We start from the raw sequence: 17,140 nt of genomic DNA, 5'->3' as shown, positions 1-17,140 counted from the left end.
CTCCTTTTCTGAAACTTGACTCTATGAAACTACTAAATTGATTGCTTTTTGCAGAAGGCAATAATGTATTCCCATTCCATTATATTGAAATGATTTAAAGGGTGCAGCTCCCGAGGTTTGGAAAAAAAAAGTTGAAAAACGAGGTAAGGTTCCATGGTTTCTCATCCTCCTTGGTTTTCCTCATAATTTCATGGGGGTGGAATGTAACTCCTTTCTCCAAAGAAACATAAATTTTGCATTGGGTAGAGAGAAAGAAATGTCCATTTTCATCACATTCTCTTAAGGGCAAATATTATGTAGTTTGCCTCATTTAAACAATCTTGCACATGAGTGGTAGTAGTTGGTGAAAAACCAACTATCCAAAACAAAAGCTTCCATCCCTTTTCCCCAAACAAAAGATGTGAATCACACACATGAAGCCCCTTGCACTTGATTGTTGGGCCTTGAGCTGAAGGGCTTGCACAAGTTTGAAATGCTATCATGCCCCCTTTGGTTTTGTCAGCTGCTAATTTTGTGAGCAATCTAGAGTTCCCTCTCCCTTCTTCCTCCACCTTTCCAGCATAGAAGCAGGCCTCTCCTTCCAGCTCACTTGTGATTTTCTAGATGCCTCTTTTCAGGCCCAAGGTATGAATCATGATAGTGCTGCTCTCTTTGGGTTGCCCACTAACATTTTGCCCATTGATTGTGGCATCATCCTCCTTCTCTCCCACTGGCTTCAATGTTCATCCACATAACCATGCAAGAGAAAACAGGGGACTGACTCTCTTCTCTTTACTATCAGGACACAAGTATAGAAGGGAAGGGGAACCCCACAGGCTCTGCTTATGCGGCTTACCATAATATGGGTATATTCCCTCTTGTACTGTAGCTCCGAGGCCTACCATGGCTTTGTGTGGGTCACCGTTGATCTCATCAGCGAAGGCAGTAGCAGCCATGTGGATTGAGAACATGGGAAGACTAATGAACATGAAAGGGAGATGACCCGTGCACTGGGCCAAGGCTGGGGCAGGGGAACCCCTCCTTTTTGGGGGCAAAAACAAAGCAGGGTGGAGCATGCAAGCAGGCACGCAAAGAGAAGAGAGCTGTAGAGCCGGCAAAGTCCCAAAAGGGTCAAGGTATTTGCTGCTTCTTTGTGGGTTGCAGCTAGACACACCCCTGTCTAAGAGCCCCTATTTTCTCATCAGCCGGCCAAACAGTAGCCCCCTCGTAGAGAGCACTGTTGCATCGAATCCCCTGTTACTCCTTTGATACAAACACTCTCACTCTTCTGTTGAGATCTTTATCATCCCATTGGTGCTTCACCTGATCCTCCTGTCATGGCCAAGAAAGAGAACAGCTTTAGCGGGTGGCTCCAGCGCGTGCGGCGCACGGGGGAGTTCAGCGATGTGACTGTGGTCGTCGATGGGCATGAATTTCACCTGCATATGTTGCCATTGCTCAATGCCAGCTTCTACTTCAGAAGCCTCCCCAGCTCCAGCAATGGCTACAAAGGAGAGACCCCCAGAATAGTTGAGCTCGAGGGCCTCGCTGGGGGAGCTGATGGGTTTTCAGTAGCAGCGGATTTCTGCTATCTGGTGAAACCGACCTATACCATGGAGAATGTGGCCCGAATCCGGTCTGTAGCTGAGCATTTGGGCATGGCAGAACTTCTTGACAGCACCAAAAAGTACCTCTACATGAATATTTTCAGCCATTGGAGGACCTCCATAATGTTCCTGCAGCAGTATAAAAGGTTGCATGCACCTGTGGATGACTACATTGAGTCAAGGTGCCTCAAGGTCATCTCTGCAGCCTGCATTAAGGCCTTCTTTGACACAAAGCACTTATCTGCTCCCATACCTGTCTCAACAAGTGGATCGTGCAATACTTGGCAGTCCTCACCATGCCAGATCTTGACAGACATCTTGGTCATGATATCTTCTCTGCCAGATCATTATATGGAGGAGGTGATTGAAGAGCTTGTTAACGGAGAGGTAAATCTGAACCTGAAATGCAGACAAGGGAGGAATGTGAAAGGATGGCTTGACAGTACAATAATTGTCGAATGCAAAACCGATAGAGCCAAGGCATGGGTAGTCATCTGTTTGATAAGAATGCTTGAGAAAAGTGTGACATTGGATAGGCCATGGCTTGAGCTTTCTTCTCAATACTGGTGCAGTCTGTTAGACCATGCATGTTGCTTGAAGAAGAAGGTAGAGCCTGCGATGGTTGACAGGCTGAATCCCATGATGGCCTTTTTGGAGTACAGAATTGGGGGAAGCTTGCATGAGCTAGATGATTATCTGCATACTTATAATTTTGAGCCTCAGACACTGCTGTCTTTGGTTAAGCATTTCAAGGATACAAAAGAAGTGGGAGAGAAAGAGCTGGAGGAAGTGGCAACAGAGGTAGACTCATGTCTATGGAACTTTTTAGAAGCCTGTTCCATCTCTGCAGAAGACTTCATTTCTTTCATTGAAGCATTTCCTCCCGGGGCTCGCAAAACCCATGACATGCTGTATGCAGCCATTGAGAAGCTTGTGGCAAAGGCTGGCATTGCAGGAGAAGAACAACAGAGGCTTTGGGGCCTTGTGGATATTGTCAAATTAAGCCCTCCATGCAAGGACAGAGCCTTGGAGAATGCTGCCTTCCTATGTCAACCTCATGTCCTAGAGCATGTCCTTCAGCAGCACAGTGATGAATTAACACAGGTGGGGGATGAGGACAGGCAAAACTTGAAAAACATTATGCAGAAAGTCATTCGTGCAAGTCTCAAGCTCTTGGAAGAGAACTCAAGGCGCTCCAAGGAGATCATGGAGCTTCAGAAGCAGTATGCTGCACTTATTGGGGGCAAAATCTGCTACAACTTGTCTGACAGTTGCCAGAGCAGCCCTGACATCATCTTCAATAAACCTCACATTGATGGATGTGTCCATGCCGTTATTCCAGATGAGGTAGAGGAGGCTCCTTCAGATACTCCTGCACGCCGCTCAACTTGTAGCAGTGTTGAATACTAGGCTTCCTTTAATAGGTAGTCAGAGCAAGAACGTGTTTGTAGTTCAGATTCAAACTCCCTGTGTTAGTGAGTTGTGAGCACGGACTCTCTCGGCATTTCAAAATGATCTTGTGTGGGAATCAGGCATAGCCGATGGAGATCAACAAAGCAACCTTGTGACTCAATGCTTTGTAAACCACAGGAGTCTTTCAGAAGCCTTATAACAATGGTTGCAAAGGAGACCTTACCACAAGCTTTTGCTTGCAGTGCAGTTGATATTTCAGCTGGAGGGAGTTGGATGTTTTATACAGTGAGATCTGTGGATTTACCTACTCATAGTTTACCTTCCGATCCTCCCAAAATCTGGGTGGTTGTATTATCCTGAAACAAAGAATACATAATCTCATTCTGTTCTCTATTCTCTTGGCAATACCCATAATACAGTCGGTGCATTTCCTGCCTCATAATAAAAGTGGTCTTGTTGGGATCTTGAGTCTTGTAAGTCATATTTACTTGCTGATTGGGGCAGTCATGCTAGGAATTATGCAGGCGGAACTTAAAGGTGCGTAGATCCTGGAAGATAGTTCAAAAGACACAATTTTGAGGTGGAAAAGCTAGTGGATTTTCTTTCGTCTATTATGCTAATAGATCTAAAGATTGTTCACAGTGAGATCTTTGCCTGGATTCAATGACAGGTGACACAATAACTATGAGGCGTGGTGGTACTTAGGCATTGGATCTTAGATCTGTTGCTATAGCCTACATGCTTTTCATGATTCTTGTAGGTCCTGTTTACTCATGGTTGAGTGCTTGTTTTTGGTTGTGGTTTGGGGGGGTTGTTTACATACCACAGTACAGCAGCAACAGTGAACAGCAGACTTTTATAACCTAGTATGGAGATCTGGTTGGATGGAGTACTAGTCTGGTATATATATCAAGTCTATGCTTGTAAAAAAAATACACAAATTCTGGTAGAGAAGGAAGTCAAACTGACGTGAATGCTCCGAAAGGTGAAGGTTTTCAAAATTGTCTGCCCTTTGACTAATTCTGCTGCTGATATATCAGGAAAATTTGACCTGCCCTTCTCTTACATTTCAGCTTTGAAAGTTATCAGAATGTTGCACTCCATATGATGAATGACCCAAGGTTGATATGTGTAAAAGTTCGTACGTGCTAGACTCTAGTTCAGAATTGTCCAGGCTGTTTTGCAATATCAATCTGCAGCATGGTATAATCAAGGTTCATACTTTTAACTCCCAAAGAAGCTTGGAGAGCTAGTGAAACTTAATTTTCTAACCTGTACGCTTTTTAGGTTGAAGCTTTCTAGGATCTGAGACATGTAGGAGCAAAGCTCAAAGAAAGGATAGGGTCCTCCTTCAATGGTGTATACCATTCTAGAGGATGTTCCAAATGTCTAACATTGTTTCATAAGGATTAGATGATGTACAATGCGTTGCATTTGGAAGATCCCTTTGGTGGTCTCATAGGAGAAATTACTTAGCCTTAATCCTGAAACTTCCTTTTCATGGTAGGGTGTCTGTCATTGAAGTCACTTCACTGACAGAGACAAATTCCACTCAATCCACATAAATCTATTTCAATGGAGAAGCAAATACTGTTTCGCACGTGGTTGAAAGCTCCGTTGTACAAGCATGGGTGACATTTGGTCAAAACAGTGATTCTACTAGCTGTTGAAGGTGCAATTACATTGATGCATCCAAGAAGGTTTGATCTCAACTCTTGCCATGTAAAAACACACATACAGACACAAAATGCAGCGTTCATTGGTAGGTAATCAATCGAGAATCCTTTAGACAAATTTATGACACTAGGCAATGGGAGACCTGAAATTTGAAACTTCCACTTGAAGGTATGGCTTAGTCAAGCCTTCAATTTTCGGGGCGAGAAATACTCTCATGCTTGTAGATCTGGGAGCTATACTGCCAAATTTGCAAGCACTGTGGACATACGCCCTTGTTTTGTGTGAAATCATTGTTCTAAATCCATAAGCAAGAAAGCAAAGATCCCCCAGCTCAAACGGTAGTGGGGTGGTGTGATAAACCCAAGGCCAAGGATGCCCTTCTCACAGGCACCAGTGAATGCACATTGTACAACGTAAAAATGTGACTACGGCTCCACCTGGTTGGTCAGCAAGAGGGATGCTGTAACCACCTGGTTGGTAACTAAGAGGGATGCTGTAACAGGATCATGCATTGAGGGATGCTGTAACCACCTGGATGGTAACCAAGAGGGATGCTGTAACCACCTGGTTGGTAACTAAGAGGGATGCTGTAACAGGATCATGCATTGAGTTGGTAGACAAGGGTGTGGGCACTTCCTGGAATACAAGTCTTGATGTAAGCCTGACATTCAATTAATACAAATCCTTTTGGGCCTAAGAGGAGAGCTAGAAATAGTGGGAAAAATACAAGAATGTTGCAGTGGAGATTGAAATGCGATTGGCATGGGACACACTCAAAGTGCAGCGAAGATCTGAATTATGCCGACACACACTGGTAGAGCTGCCAACAGACATTGGTTCTGTGAAAAATCACTCTGTATTACTGTGGGAAACTCCAAAAGGAGTGAAAACCCACCATGAAATGGAAAGTGAAATTACCAAAACCCTGCCAGGGCAAGGGGTTAAGAGTAAAAGCTAGTATAAAAAAGGTTGTTTCACTCAAGACAGTAAATTGCAGGTAAAACCTATGGATCAAAGCATTATTTTCTTGCCGTACTGGAAGCATTAGTCTAATAATCTTATGCTTCATGCACACACTCTCTCAGGGAGTCACCGAAAGAGGGTTCGTCACTCGGCGAGATTTGACAGGACAGCCATGGCTACGTGTTATTAGTCTGTGTGGTTCAGTTAAAACGCGATTCTGACAGCATCTGATGGTTCGGTTAAGGTGAATGAGAGCACCCCCTCCGAGTGTGAGAGTCGAGAGAGTCTTTGATGAGACAGAGACAGAGACACAGAGAGAGAGAGAGAGAGAGAGAGAGTCCAGAGACCTTTTACGAAAAAAAAGAGAGAGTCCAGAGATTCTCTTTCGAATATTTTAGACTTCAAATTTTACTGGCAAATTTTCGAATTTTCAATTTCAAAAAAAAAGACCAAGATCGAGGAATGATGTTGATCGTTGCATCCCTGCCTTGTGGGGCCCACCACGTGTGCCACCCGTGATGCTGTCTTTTTCCCTTTTTAAAAAAACAAATTACCGCTTTATAAAAGGTTAGAACTTAGAAGTCAGAACTTAGAGTTAGCTCTCATGCAATCCTCAAATTTGTATTCTCTAAGGGTTTCTAAGATGAGTAATGCTATTGTATTAATTGAATGTCAAGGCTCACATCCCCACATGTAGTCCAAACCCTTGATTACTAACTTAATATTGGCCATCTTCATGACCACCCAAGTAGAGCCATAGTCACTCTTTTACATTGTACTACAAAGCGCAGCCACCATAGCTCGTGAAAATGGAACCCTTAACCTTGGCATTTATGTGACGACGACCTCTCGGTGCCGTCTTTGGGTAGGCAACACCCACCCTATGGAGCCTGCCTCATGAGGGATCACCCTCTATTCGGTAGCCCCACAGCAATGCGGAAGCGTTTTTGGAGGTAACACGGAACGCGACACGGAACGCGTCACGGAAAACCGCAGGTAACACGTAACGGGCAAGGTAACACGACACGGAAATGAGGTAACTCGATATGTATATTATGAAGTGCAACGAAGGCACGAGAATAATTACAAGAAGCCAAGAAGGCTAGAGGGACGAGAAAATCACAGACAGAGGGTGGACGCTATCAACTTGCATACCACGACGCCATCATGTGGGTGAGGGAGGAGTACTACCCTCATACACACCTCTCCTTAAAAGAACGACGCCCTCGTGTTCAATGTGCAAATGAATGGACTTGCACGCAGAGCGGTGTGTTGAGACTCAAAAGTTCGGGGGTCTAAACATGTCTCACTATCAAGACAGCCAGTGTCTGCCCGCTAGACCTAACCTATGACCACAAACTTGGGGGTCTTTGTCGACTCAATATCAAGCCGACCAGTGTCTTCCCACTAGGTGCCATGCCCACTGACTCAATTACAGGTGTGGAGACATGGTCTTATTGACTCAAAGATGATCATCCACTGACTCAATTTACATTTGTGGAATGATCCCAACCTGGCTGACTAGGAAGAGAAAAATAATATTGGAAACACATCAATTCCACCATCTGCTGACCAGATTTACAATCACAGAATGGAGAATAACCAAGTTAAAACAAGTTGTGTTCACTTGAAATAACTGAAGGTCCTGACAGTATGAGTGTGCAGAAACTGTCAGTGGACTGAAGAGGCGAGGCGCGTAACTCAGCTGGGAGTGTGCCACGCCATGAATGCAAGGGCCCATGAAGAGGCGCCCTGAGGTTGATGGCCCCAATTGGCCAGATCTGTCAATCCAGTATGAATGTGTTTGCGCGAGGTGCGCAGTGATGGCGCACCTCCCCTTAAAAGAACTTGGGCCAGGTAAGCCCAAACTTTCTGATTATGGCCCCAATTGGCCTGATTTGTCAATCCTTGGATCATCTGGAAAAGAAGGCCCCAATTGGCCTGATCTGTCAATCCTTTGTTCAGATAATAGGTGCGTTGTGATGACGCACCTCCCCTTAAAAATAATTGGGCCAGGTAAGCCCAATATTTTCGAGTATGCCGCCGTCTTGCGAAGGTAGCATTTTTGGTGGTGCATAAAGCACCCAATAAAGGGGGGATAGCCGTTCCTTTATACTCGTGGCGACGCGAGTCTTTAGCCCTCGTCTTGGCAGCTACATCGCCAATTAACCGAGCAGCAGCCGTTCTTTTATACTCGTGGCGACGCGAGTTTCCAATCCTTAGAATGACGCATAAAGCGCCCAGTGAAGAGGAACTAGCCGTTCGTTTATACTCGTGGCACCGCGAGTGTTGGACTGCTCTCCTCGCAGCTTGCACATAAGCCATTCTTTTATACTCCTGGCGACGGGAGATCTTTATCCTTCGAAGATGTACTCTATTCAAGTACCACATAGTAACTGGATAAATGGCCGTTCGTTTAGGCTCCTGGCTCAGGGAGCTTGGTGTCGTTTCAGGCTGACCCTGAGAAGTGCCCGTTTCTTTATTCTCCCGCGGCAAGGAGTCTTCCAGGTAAGATATGCCCGTTCCTTTATTCTCCCGCGGCAAGGAGGCTTCAAGGTAAGATGTGCCCGTTCGTTTATTCTCCCGCGGCAAGGAGTCTTCAAGGTAAGATGTGCCCGTTCGTTTATTCTCCCGCGGCAAGGAGTCTTCAAGGTAAAATGTGCCCATTCGTTTATTCTCCCGCGGCAAGGAGTCTTCAACATAATATGAAGCAAAGTTGTCCGTTTCTTTATCCTCCTGGCACAGGGAGTCTATGAAAAGATCCTCAATAAGCATAGCCATTCGTTTACCCTCCTGGCAGAAGGAGCCTTCGAAAAGATAATCAATATGCATAGCCATTTCTTTATCCTCCCGGCACAAGGAGTCTTCATTTTGACATGTGGCCATTCGTTTACCCTCCTGGCGCAAGGAGCATTCGAAAATATCATCAATCTGCATAGCCATTTCTTTATCCTCCCGGCGCAAGGAGTCTTCAACACAAACTGTTACCGTTCGTTTATCCTCCCGATATAAGGAGTCTTCCACATAACCTGTGGCCGTTCGTTTATCCTCCCAGCTAAAGGAGTCTTCAACATAAACTGTTGCCGTTCGTTTATCCTCCCGGCTAAAGGAGTCTTCATCATCCACTGTCGCCGTTCGTTTATCCTCCCGGCACAAGGAGTCTTCATCATCCAGGATGGCCGTTTCTTTATTCTCCCGGCTAAAGGAGTCTTCACAAGAAGATGTCGCCGTTTCTTTATTCTCCCGGCCAAAGGAGTCGTTTAATTGTAGCTCATGGTGAAGGACCGTATCTTTATCCTCCTGGGTCAAGGAGTGAAGGAATGTGTCCTCAATCTCTTGTATGGCCCTTTCTTTATCCTCCTGGGTCAAGGAGTCTTCAATTCTGCCCTTCTCTGCATCAAACGGATACTCTTCAAACCCGATCATGACCTCCAGCAGCCCGATGATACCAAAGGGAGGGTCACCAATCCGCGAACTCGCATCCGGCTCCGTATGGCCCCTTTTCCCCTGGAGGGCTTCACCCCATCGCGGCATAAACTGGTCCATGTCGGTCTTCTTCCACAGTAGGATTTCATCATCTGAACTTGGGAGCTCGGTTTCTGCCTTCACCTGTGAGGATATACAGACCGCTCTCCCTTGCTGACGATTATCTTCCTCATCTGCTTCAGGCTTGACTTCGTCTTCTGTAAGATTTGCATTCTGCTCTTCATCTTCTTCTTCTTCTTCTTGTTCTTGTTCTTCTTCTTCTTCTTGGTTTTCTTCTTCTTCTTGTTCTTCTTCTTCTTCTTCTCCGTTTTCTTCCTCTTCTTCTTCTTCTTCGTCTTCTTCTTCTTTTGCTTCTTCTTCTTCTTCTTCTTCTTCTTCTCCTTTTTCTTCCTCTTCTTCTTCTTCTTCTTCTTCGTCGTTTTCTTCTTCTTCTTCTTCTGGCCGTTCGTTTATTCTCCCGGCTCAAGGAGTCTTCATGGATGTCAGCGTGGAATATGGCCGTTCGTTTATCCTCCCGGCTCAAGGAGTCAACACCTTGTGATCTGGCCGTTCGTTTATCCTCCCGGCTCAAGGAGTCTTCATATTGTGGTCTGGCCGTTCGTTTATCCTCCCGGCTCAAGGAGTCTTCATTACAAAATGGATCATGCGAGTACGAAATCGACTACATGCCATAGGGAGGGAAAAATGGTTGGGGATGGGCTAAAATTGCCTCATCTAGAATAATACATTGTTCCAGTATCACTCCATCTGATAATAGATGCGACTCTGAGGTCGTCTTTTCTTCAGCACATTCTTCTATCAAGACGTCATGAAACAAATAACTAGGCCCAAAGGCCACTGGTAAGCATACTGGAGCTTGAATGGCCACGGTTTCTTTTATACTCGCCCGTTCCACTACGAGTTCTTCAGGCTGCTCTTCTATATCTGAATCCGACCCAGAGGTCGCTTGCCATTCATAATAGTCTTCGATAAGCACTCCATCTACCATGTAACTGGGCATACTGGCCCCTTGAATGTAAACTGGAGGCTTCTGGACCACGGTTTCATTTATACTCGCCCGTTCCATTACGAGTTCTTCATACTGATTCTTCATATAGGACTCACTGCCCACAACTGATTGATCTGAACCCAATGGTTGCTCATAATATTCTTGATCACTTACTTCTAAAGTATGGCTATCCTGTGTGTTTTGATCATACATTGAGTCGTCACGCCAGCTTTCTGCTCTCCAATAATACTGCTCATAGTCTGCTTCTGCTTGAATGACCCTTTGCTCCTCTTCAGCATCGGAATCTGTATATACTGAATGCATACTACCCAGCCGTAATTGGACATTCTCCTGAAGTTGTTGCCTGTGCGCTGCCAACTGCTGCTTTAAGGTTTCTACCATCTGAGGTAGGTTTCTCTGTTGTTCAGGAGTTAGTTGGCCCTGTGATATCATTTGTTCGGCCATGGCTATGGTGCTTCTTGCTGCAGACAAACAATTTGGATCATTCAATATATGTTCTGCACCAATAGCACTTTCTAACTCCATATCTGTATATGAATTATGCATAGCAGCACACTGTTCTTCTGACTGACTTTCTGACTCGTATTCACTATCAGAGGAGTAGCCTTCAGCATCTTCTGTAAGCTGGCATACTGGGAATGTGTCCATTGTTCGCTTCTCATCTGGCATACCCCCCTGTGCAATGATTTCACCATATTCTTCTGTCATGAACATTTGCAATTTTCGCTCCACCAACACGAGGTCGAATGACAGGTTTTTCTTGTGTTCCTCAGACCACTCGATTATGTTATCGTTGACTTCTTCAAGCTTGATTTTGAGGTGTATCTGCTGTTGCTTAACAAGCTTCAACTGAGTGTCTAGGTTTCCTTCTTCATGCTTAGAAAACGGATAGCCACCTTGTAACCACTTCACTTTGGTAGCCCAGAGAGCTCTTCTGTCATCTTCAAAATCAAACCATTGGGCCAAAATTCTGTATTTTTCGGCATAAAAATCTTCAATTTGCCGTTTTTCGGCCTCAAAATCAGTTTTTTCGGCTTCTTTCTGCTCAAAACGCCGTTTTTCGGCCTGAAAACCAGTTTTTTCCCCTTCTTTCTGCTCGTTTTCCATTTTTTTCGCATAAAAATCTGTATTTTGCCGTTTTTCGGCCTCGTTTTTGGACCAGTGAGTCAAAATCTTGTGTTTTTCAGCATAAAACTGCTCATTTTGCAGTTTTTCGGCCTCTTTTTCAGGCCTATCCACACTTTTGTGCTCATTTTTCACTTTTCCAGCACCTTTCTTCTTTTTACCCATCCTACTTTGCCCAGGACTCACTCACCCGGGGGTCATTACGCACCAGCCGAGGAGTTTGCTCTGATACCAAGTGTGACGACGACCTCTCGGTGCCGTCTTTGGGTAGGCAACACCCACCCTATGGAGCCTGCCTCATGAGGGATCACCCTCTATTCGGTAGCCCCACAGCAATGCGGAAGCGTTTTTGGAGGTAACACGGAACGCGACACGGAACGCGTCACGGAAAACCGCAGGTAACACGTAACGGGCAAGGTAACACGACACGGAAATGAGGTAACTCGATATGTATATTATGAAGTGCAACGAAGGCACGAGAATAATTACAAGAAGCCAAGAAGGCTAGAGGGACGAGAAAATCACAGACAGAGGGTGGACGCTATCAACTTGCATACCACGACGCCATCATGTGGGTGAGGGAGGAGTACTACCCTCATATTTATCATACCATCTCTTGAGCTAGCATGTCTTGGCTTCAAAGCTACAAAAAAAAGCAACCAATGAATGTTTTTTCAAACAATGCGATATGATTCATATTAATGAAATAAGAAAACGTGTACATTGCCAAATAAGACAGTCTCCAAGGTGAAAACCAAAAATGAAGACCTTAAACCTTAGAGAGACCCTTGTAAAAAACCCTAAAGGCCCTATTAGCCACACTGGGACCTTTTAGAGCCACCAAGATTTCACTCTTGAGTTACTACCACTTGTTTAGAGGAATAAGCAATGTCTTAATCCTACCAAAGGCTCTATCATTTTTGAGTCACCGGACCTCCTGTACTACTACTGCTCTAATCACATTCCAACAACCCTAAGAGTGCTAATCTTTGGTGACTTTGTCTCCAAAAAGAAACAACTTGGCATTGTATTGCTAAGAAATCTTGACTTGTCTTAGCTAGGTTTAAACTTGCCTCCAAACTTTTTAAATCTTTAGACAGTCTTAGAACAAATGCTGCACAATATCAATGTCCCATTTACAAAAGAGACAGAAAGAAGGTACCTTGCAAACTTGATCATCCTCTCCTTCATAGGATACTTATTCATGATTAACTTCTAGAGTACAAAATTAAGCTTCCTAGAAGGAATGATAGACCACACCCTCCTGAACGACCAAATAATGCCATCAATCTCAACTAATTTGCCTCATACCCATGACCTTCAATAGCCTCCCTTCAGGATCATGCTGCAAGCCAATTCCTTTGAGCTATTAAAAAAAAACCCCAAAATTGCTATTCCATTTACAAAATGGTGGAAGAATTGGCATGGTAGACTAAGCGATCCACCACCAATTGCTCGACATAGCTAGACTCCACTTTTGGCACATTCACAAAACTCCACACCATGATTGATCTAGGTCTAACTAATGCTGACATGGTTATGATCACCTCCCACCAATGGCACCCCACATGGAAAGAGTGAGAGAATTTATATCCTAAAAGCATCCTAGTTCAAGAGGAACTCTCATAGGAACTCTCAGTAGCACAATTATAAAAATGATGAATCCTCCCAACTTATGTAATAACTATGTAACTTAAAGACCCGTTATAGGTGGACACACTCAAATCGCTATCTACCTCCCCCAACCATTTCATGTGGAGTTTGTATCAATTCTTCCATGACATCGACACTCTAGAAACCTGCCTCTTCATCTTGGCTAATAACGTTGTATAGTGAGTTTGCTAAAGAGTGAGCCCACATACTATGAATCCACATATCCTTTTGCCTCAAATCATGGTATCTCAATGTATCAAAATAGTTGGTACATCACCCATTGCTAGACAAGACATTGACTAAAGAGGAAGTCCACATCGCCAATTGCTTCAATGGACCCTCGTTGCTCACATTACGTTTGTGTCATAATTGTTCAACCTACAAACTTGGACTCTCTCATCGTTGAGCTCTAATACAATCTAGATTTCAATGACTAGTGGGTTCCCCAACAACCCATTGTACATAAATAAAACTTCTCTACTATAAATATCAATAAAACTATCATGTGTAATTGATCAAACCTTGAAAAATCATGCACACTCTATAATTGAGCTTCCAAGCTCAAACACTTGCACTCGTTTTTGCAAGGGAAGAGACATAATATTCAAGGACATGTGATGAAAATGGCTCGAGGTATTTGTCCACAATCTTTTCACTTATACCAATTGGGAAAAACACCTAGAGAACTTTGGATAGTCTTTGAGAGATGTCAATAATATGGTCTCTTCTTGGACCCCTTAAAGTGACAATTCTAGGTAAAAAATGGATGCATCCTAAGGCACATGTTGTATCAAAGAATGACATCACTATTGACTTCCCAAATTTCAAAGTGATTGTTCACCATCCAGCTCCTTGACAAACTACAAGGATGTTTAATGCTTTCTCAGCCACATTGGATATTACTAGGTGGTGATTTGTATTGAACTATGCGCCGATTTCTTGACCCTTATAAAAATTATCAATGTCTTTCAGTGTGTTGAGAAATGAAAAATGATGTATGCTCTTGGAAGAGATGTCCTGAATCCCATAAGCACAATGGTGCAGAATGCTACCTACCCAGCTACTATAAAGCATTGTACTTGACTATCACTTTCATATGGAATGAATACAATATCATGATGCTTTGCACTTTCACTTAGTGTCATTATCATTGTCAGTCCATTATAGAAGATTGTCTTTATGAGTCCAAGTTTCCATCTTGGAACCTAATTCACTTGTGTAATAGTTAGTCTCTTTGTCTATGTCAACATGAGTCTTGTCTTCATCTTCCATCCTCCATAGTTCCTACCATGCTCTAGATCCGCACTTTCCACATGGTATCAGAGCCTAGTTGGGCATGTTTTGGAGATCTCTACTCCTACTCCTAGAGCTCCTCTTTGTCACCTTAGAGCTCAACATTAGGTCATCTATAGCTCAGCATTGTCAACTTTGTCAACTTCTATTCTATATGTCCTCCATAGCCAAATAGGACCTGCAACCATTTAAGCTTCTGGATCTCACAGTAGAGGCCGTATCTCATTACGATTTCTTCTGAGGAGTTGTTCAACAACTCAAGATGAAGCTTTGTACCACTTTACAGATCAACATTGGCCACTCTGTAATAAATGCTGGATCTAGAGCATGGCAAAACCGGAAGCTATGGAGGATGGAAAAAGAAGTGTAGACTCATGATGGAAAGGACACTGTTTGTTACACAAGTGAATTAGGTTCCAAGATTGAGACTTGGACTCATAAACATAATCTTGTGTATGTGGACAATGACATTGACACTTTACTGAAATGAAAAGAGTACTATCATTGCATTAAGAAAGGAAGCAAGTACAATGCTTTATAGGAAAGTAGGAAACTGCAGTAGGCACCATTGTGCATATGGGATAAGTTAGCCTGCATGTCCTTGACCCTGAAGCTCCATACAAAGAGGCTGTTTAGTGAGTGTGATTGCTGATTCTCAACACCCCTCCTCAATCACAACTAGAAAGGCACAAAGTGTGTAGAGGCTGTAATGAGAACCACCTGCAAAGTGTGGGCATACCACAAACATGGCAAAACACCAGAGGCTATCGCAAAAAAGGCTAAGTGTGGGTACCATAAACATGGTGGACATCCAAAGGCTGTAACAGGGGCCTCACAAAGTGTACAGGGACTGTAATTCCAAGTTACATAAGGAGTTTACAAAGCTTATGGCAGGAAGCATTAGGGCAAGGAAAATACAAGGCTATTAAAACAGTCTATCAGAATTATGAGAGTACAAGGACTGATGAGTCTTGTCCTTTCGATCCTGGTGGTCTTCATCTTCATCTTCTTCTTCCTTTGCTCCATTTTCTTCTTCTTCTTTGACTGCGACTAAATAGGCCTTTTGGGATCTCTTTCTTGCGTGGCAGAACTTCTTGGTGTGTCCGGTCCTTTTGCAGAAGTTGCAGAAGAGCTGATCCTTCTTGCCTTTGTACCTGTTGCCAACATATAATGCATGCTCATCTCTAGAGGTACTTGGTTCTTCTTTAGTTTTTAGCTTCTTTTCTTCTTCTAACAGTGATGCCTGGATATCAACAAGTTCAGGATTTGGCATGTTGATTAAAGTTGTTGATACATTATTATATTCAGGAGGCAAACTCTTAAGTAGAACACCGATGCAAACATCTTCATCCATTTTAATGTTGATTCCTGCAAGTTGGGTTAGGAGTCCTTCCATGTAGTTGAGCTGTGTGGCAAGTGATGTGCTAGACTTCATTTCAAGCCTGAAGAACTCAATCAGGAGACCATACTTTGATGATTTAGATTGTGCACCGAATAGGGTGTCAAGTCTTTTCCATGTATCCTGTGAGGTCTCACAGTTATCCACATGGTGGATATAACTGTCGTCTAGCTCCAGTTTGATAATGGCCTGGGCTCTGTCATCATTCTTTTGCCAAGTAGTTGCAAGGTCCGCGTCCCGAGGTTTCTTCTCTTTGCCATTTGTGATGGCCCAGAGACCCTTTTTCATCAAGATATGAAGGCTCCATGGAGGGTATGTCTTGCAGGTCACAGTTGAAGACTATGGCAGTGACTGGGAATTTTCACAATGCTGAGCTCCAGATGGTCAAATGTCCTGGATTGATGTGATATGGGGAAGATTTGTGAGTTGGGGAATACTTTTCCACAAGGAAGCTCCAAGAGATTTGACCTGTGGAGTGAGATATAAGCAGCTCAATCTGACAGGGTGCTGCTGGCTATGGCTGCCATGGAAGCTTCAGTGAGAGTAGAGTTGGGAGATGAAGTCATGAGCTGACATTGAGCTAGATTGAGGTTGAGAGGAATTAAGAGAGGCTAGAGAAGAAATTCCATGCCCAACTGGGCTCTGATACCATGTGATAAATGCTGGATCTAGAGCATGGCAAAACCGGAAGCTATGGAGGATGGAAAAAGAAGTGTAGACTCATGATGGAAAGGACACTGTTTGTTACACAAGTGAATTAGGTTCCAAGATTGAGACTTGGACTCATAAACACAATCTTGTGTATGTGGACAATGACATTGACACTTTACTGAAATGAAAAGAGTACTATCATTGCATTAAGAAAGGAAGCAAGTACAATGCTTTATAGGAAAGTAGGAAACTGCAGTAGGCACCATTGTGCATATGGGATAAGTTAGCCTGCATGTCCTTGACCCTGAAGCTCCATACAAAGAGGCTGTTTAGTGAGTGTGATTGCTGATTCTCAACACACTCTATGCACTGACATTGATAAAATTCATTATCACTGTAATTTCTGCGCTTATCTAAATTCGTACAGTTGATCTCTGCCTGCGCATTGTGATTCCTCCTTTGAGCCTAGGGCATTTGAAGGGTGGCTTTTGAGCTTCCTCTCCATGAAATATTTGACTGGATCATCCACTGTAGCCGCTATACCATCCAAAAAATCAGTCTCTTGTGCTTCAAAACCCTAATAAACATCATAGTCATTAACATTCAAGCTTCTTTCTTCACTCCATTCTTAAATCCATTCGACAAAGCCAAGTACCGTTACTCAGATCTGCTGCTAAACTCAAGTCATTTACTAGCAAGGAGGGGACTCAAGTTAAAGGACACAACAAGCACCAAGAATCATCATCAAGCAGAAACAAGATTCAAGCTCAAGACTAGACACAGTATCTCTTGATACTACAGAGTGTGTCTTCACACTACCTTGCACTTGTATCTCTTGAACATTGAAATACAAATCTTTTGCTAGTTAATTGAAGCTTATCAACA

The 17,140-nt window shown here is 43.6% G+C and overlaps 1 protein-coding gene across 1 annotated transcript; it reads left to right on the top strand.

Annotated features, from left to right (window-relative positions):
- Nucleotides 1–245: 245 nt before the first annotated feature.
- On the top strand, nt 246–4,206 carry LOC148032432 (phototropic-responsive NPH3 family protein NPY4-like). Its single transcript, XM_087683094.1, has 2 exons — nt 246–624; nt 782–4,206. The coding sequence occupies exon 2, from the start codon at nt 1,317–1,319 to the stop codon at nt 2,994–2,996; it is 1,680 nt and encodes a 559-aa protein (XP_087539220.1). The 5' UTR covers nt 246–624; nt 782–1,316; the 3' UTR covers nt 2,997–4,206.
- Nucleotides 4,207–17,140: the final 12,934 nt, after the last annotated feature.

Source organism: Lygodium microphyllum, chromosome 8, assembly GCF_053477565.2.
Source record: "Lygodium microphyllum isolate KBCC chromosome 8, Lygodium_microphyllum_v1.1.10, whole genome shotgun sequence".
In the NCBI taxonomy this organism is placed as follows: Eukaryota; Viridiplantae; Streptophyta; class Polypodiopsida; order Schizaeales; family Lygodiaceae; genus Lygodium; species Lygodium microphyllum.
This window is presented reverse-complemented; position numbering and strand designations above follow the sequence as displayed.

Bases quoted from the DNA above. Each gene is read 5' to 3' on its own strand.
- LOC148032432 (XM_087683094.1), top strand. From the start codon at position 1,317: ATGGCCAAGAAAGAGAACAGCTTTAGCGGGTGGCTCCAGCGCGTGCGG.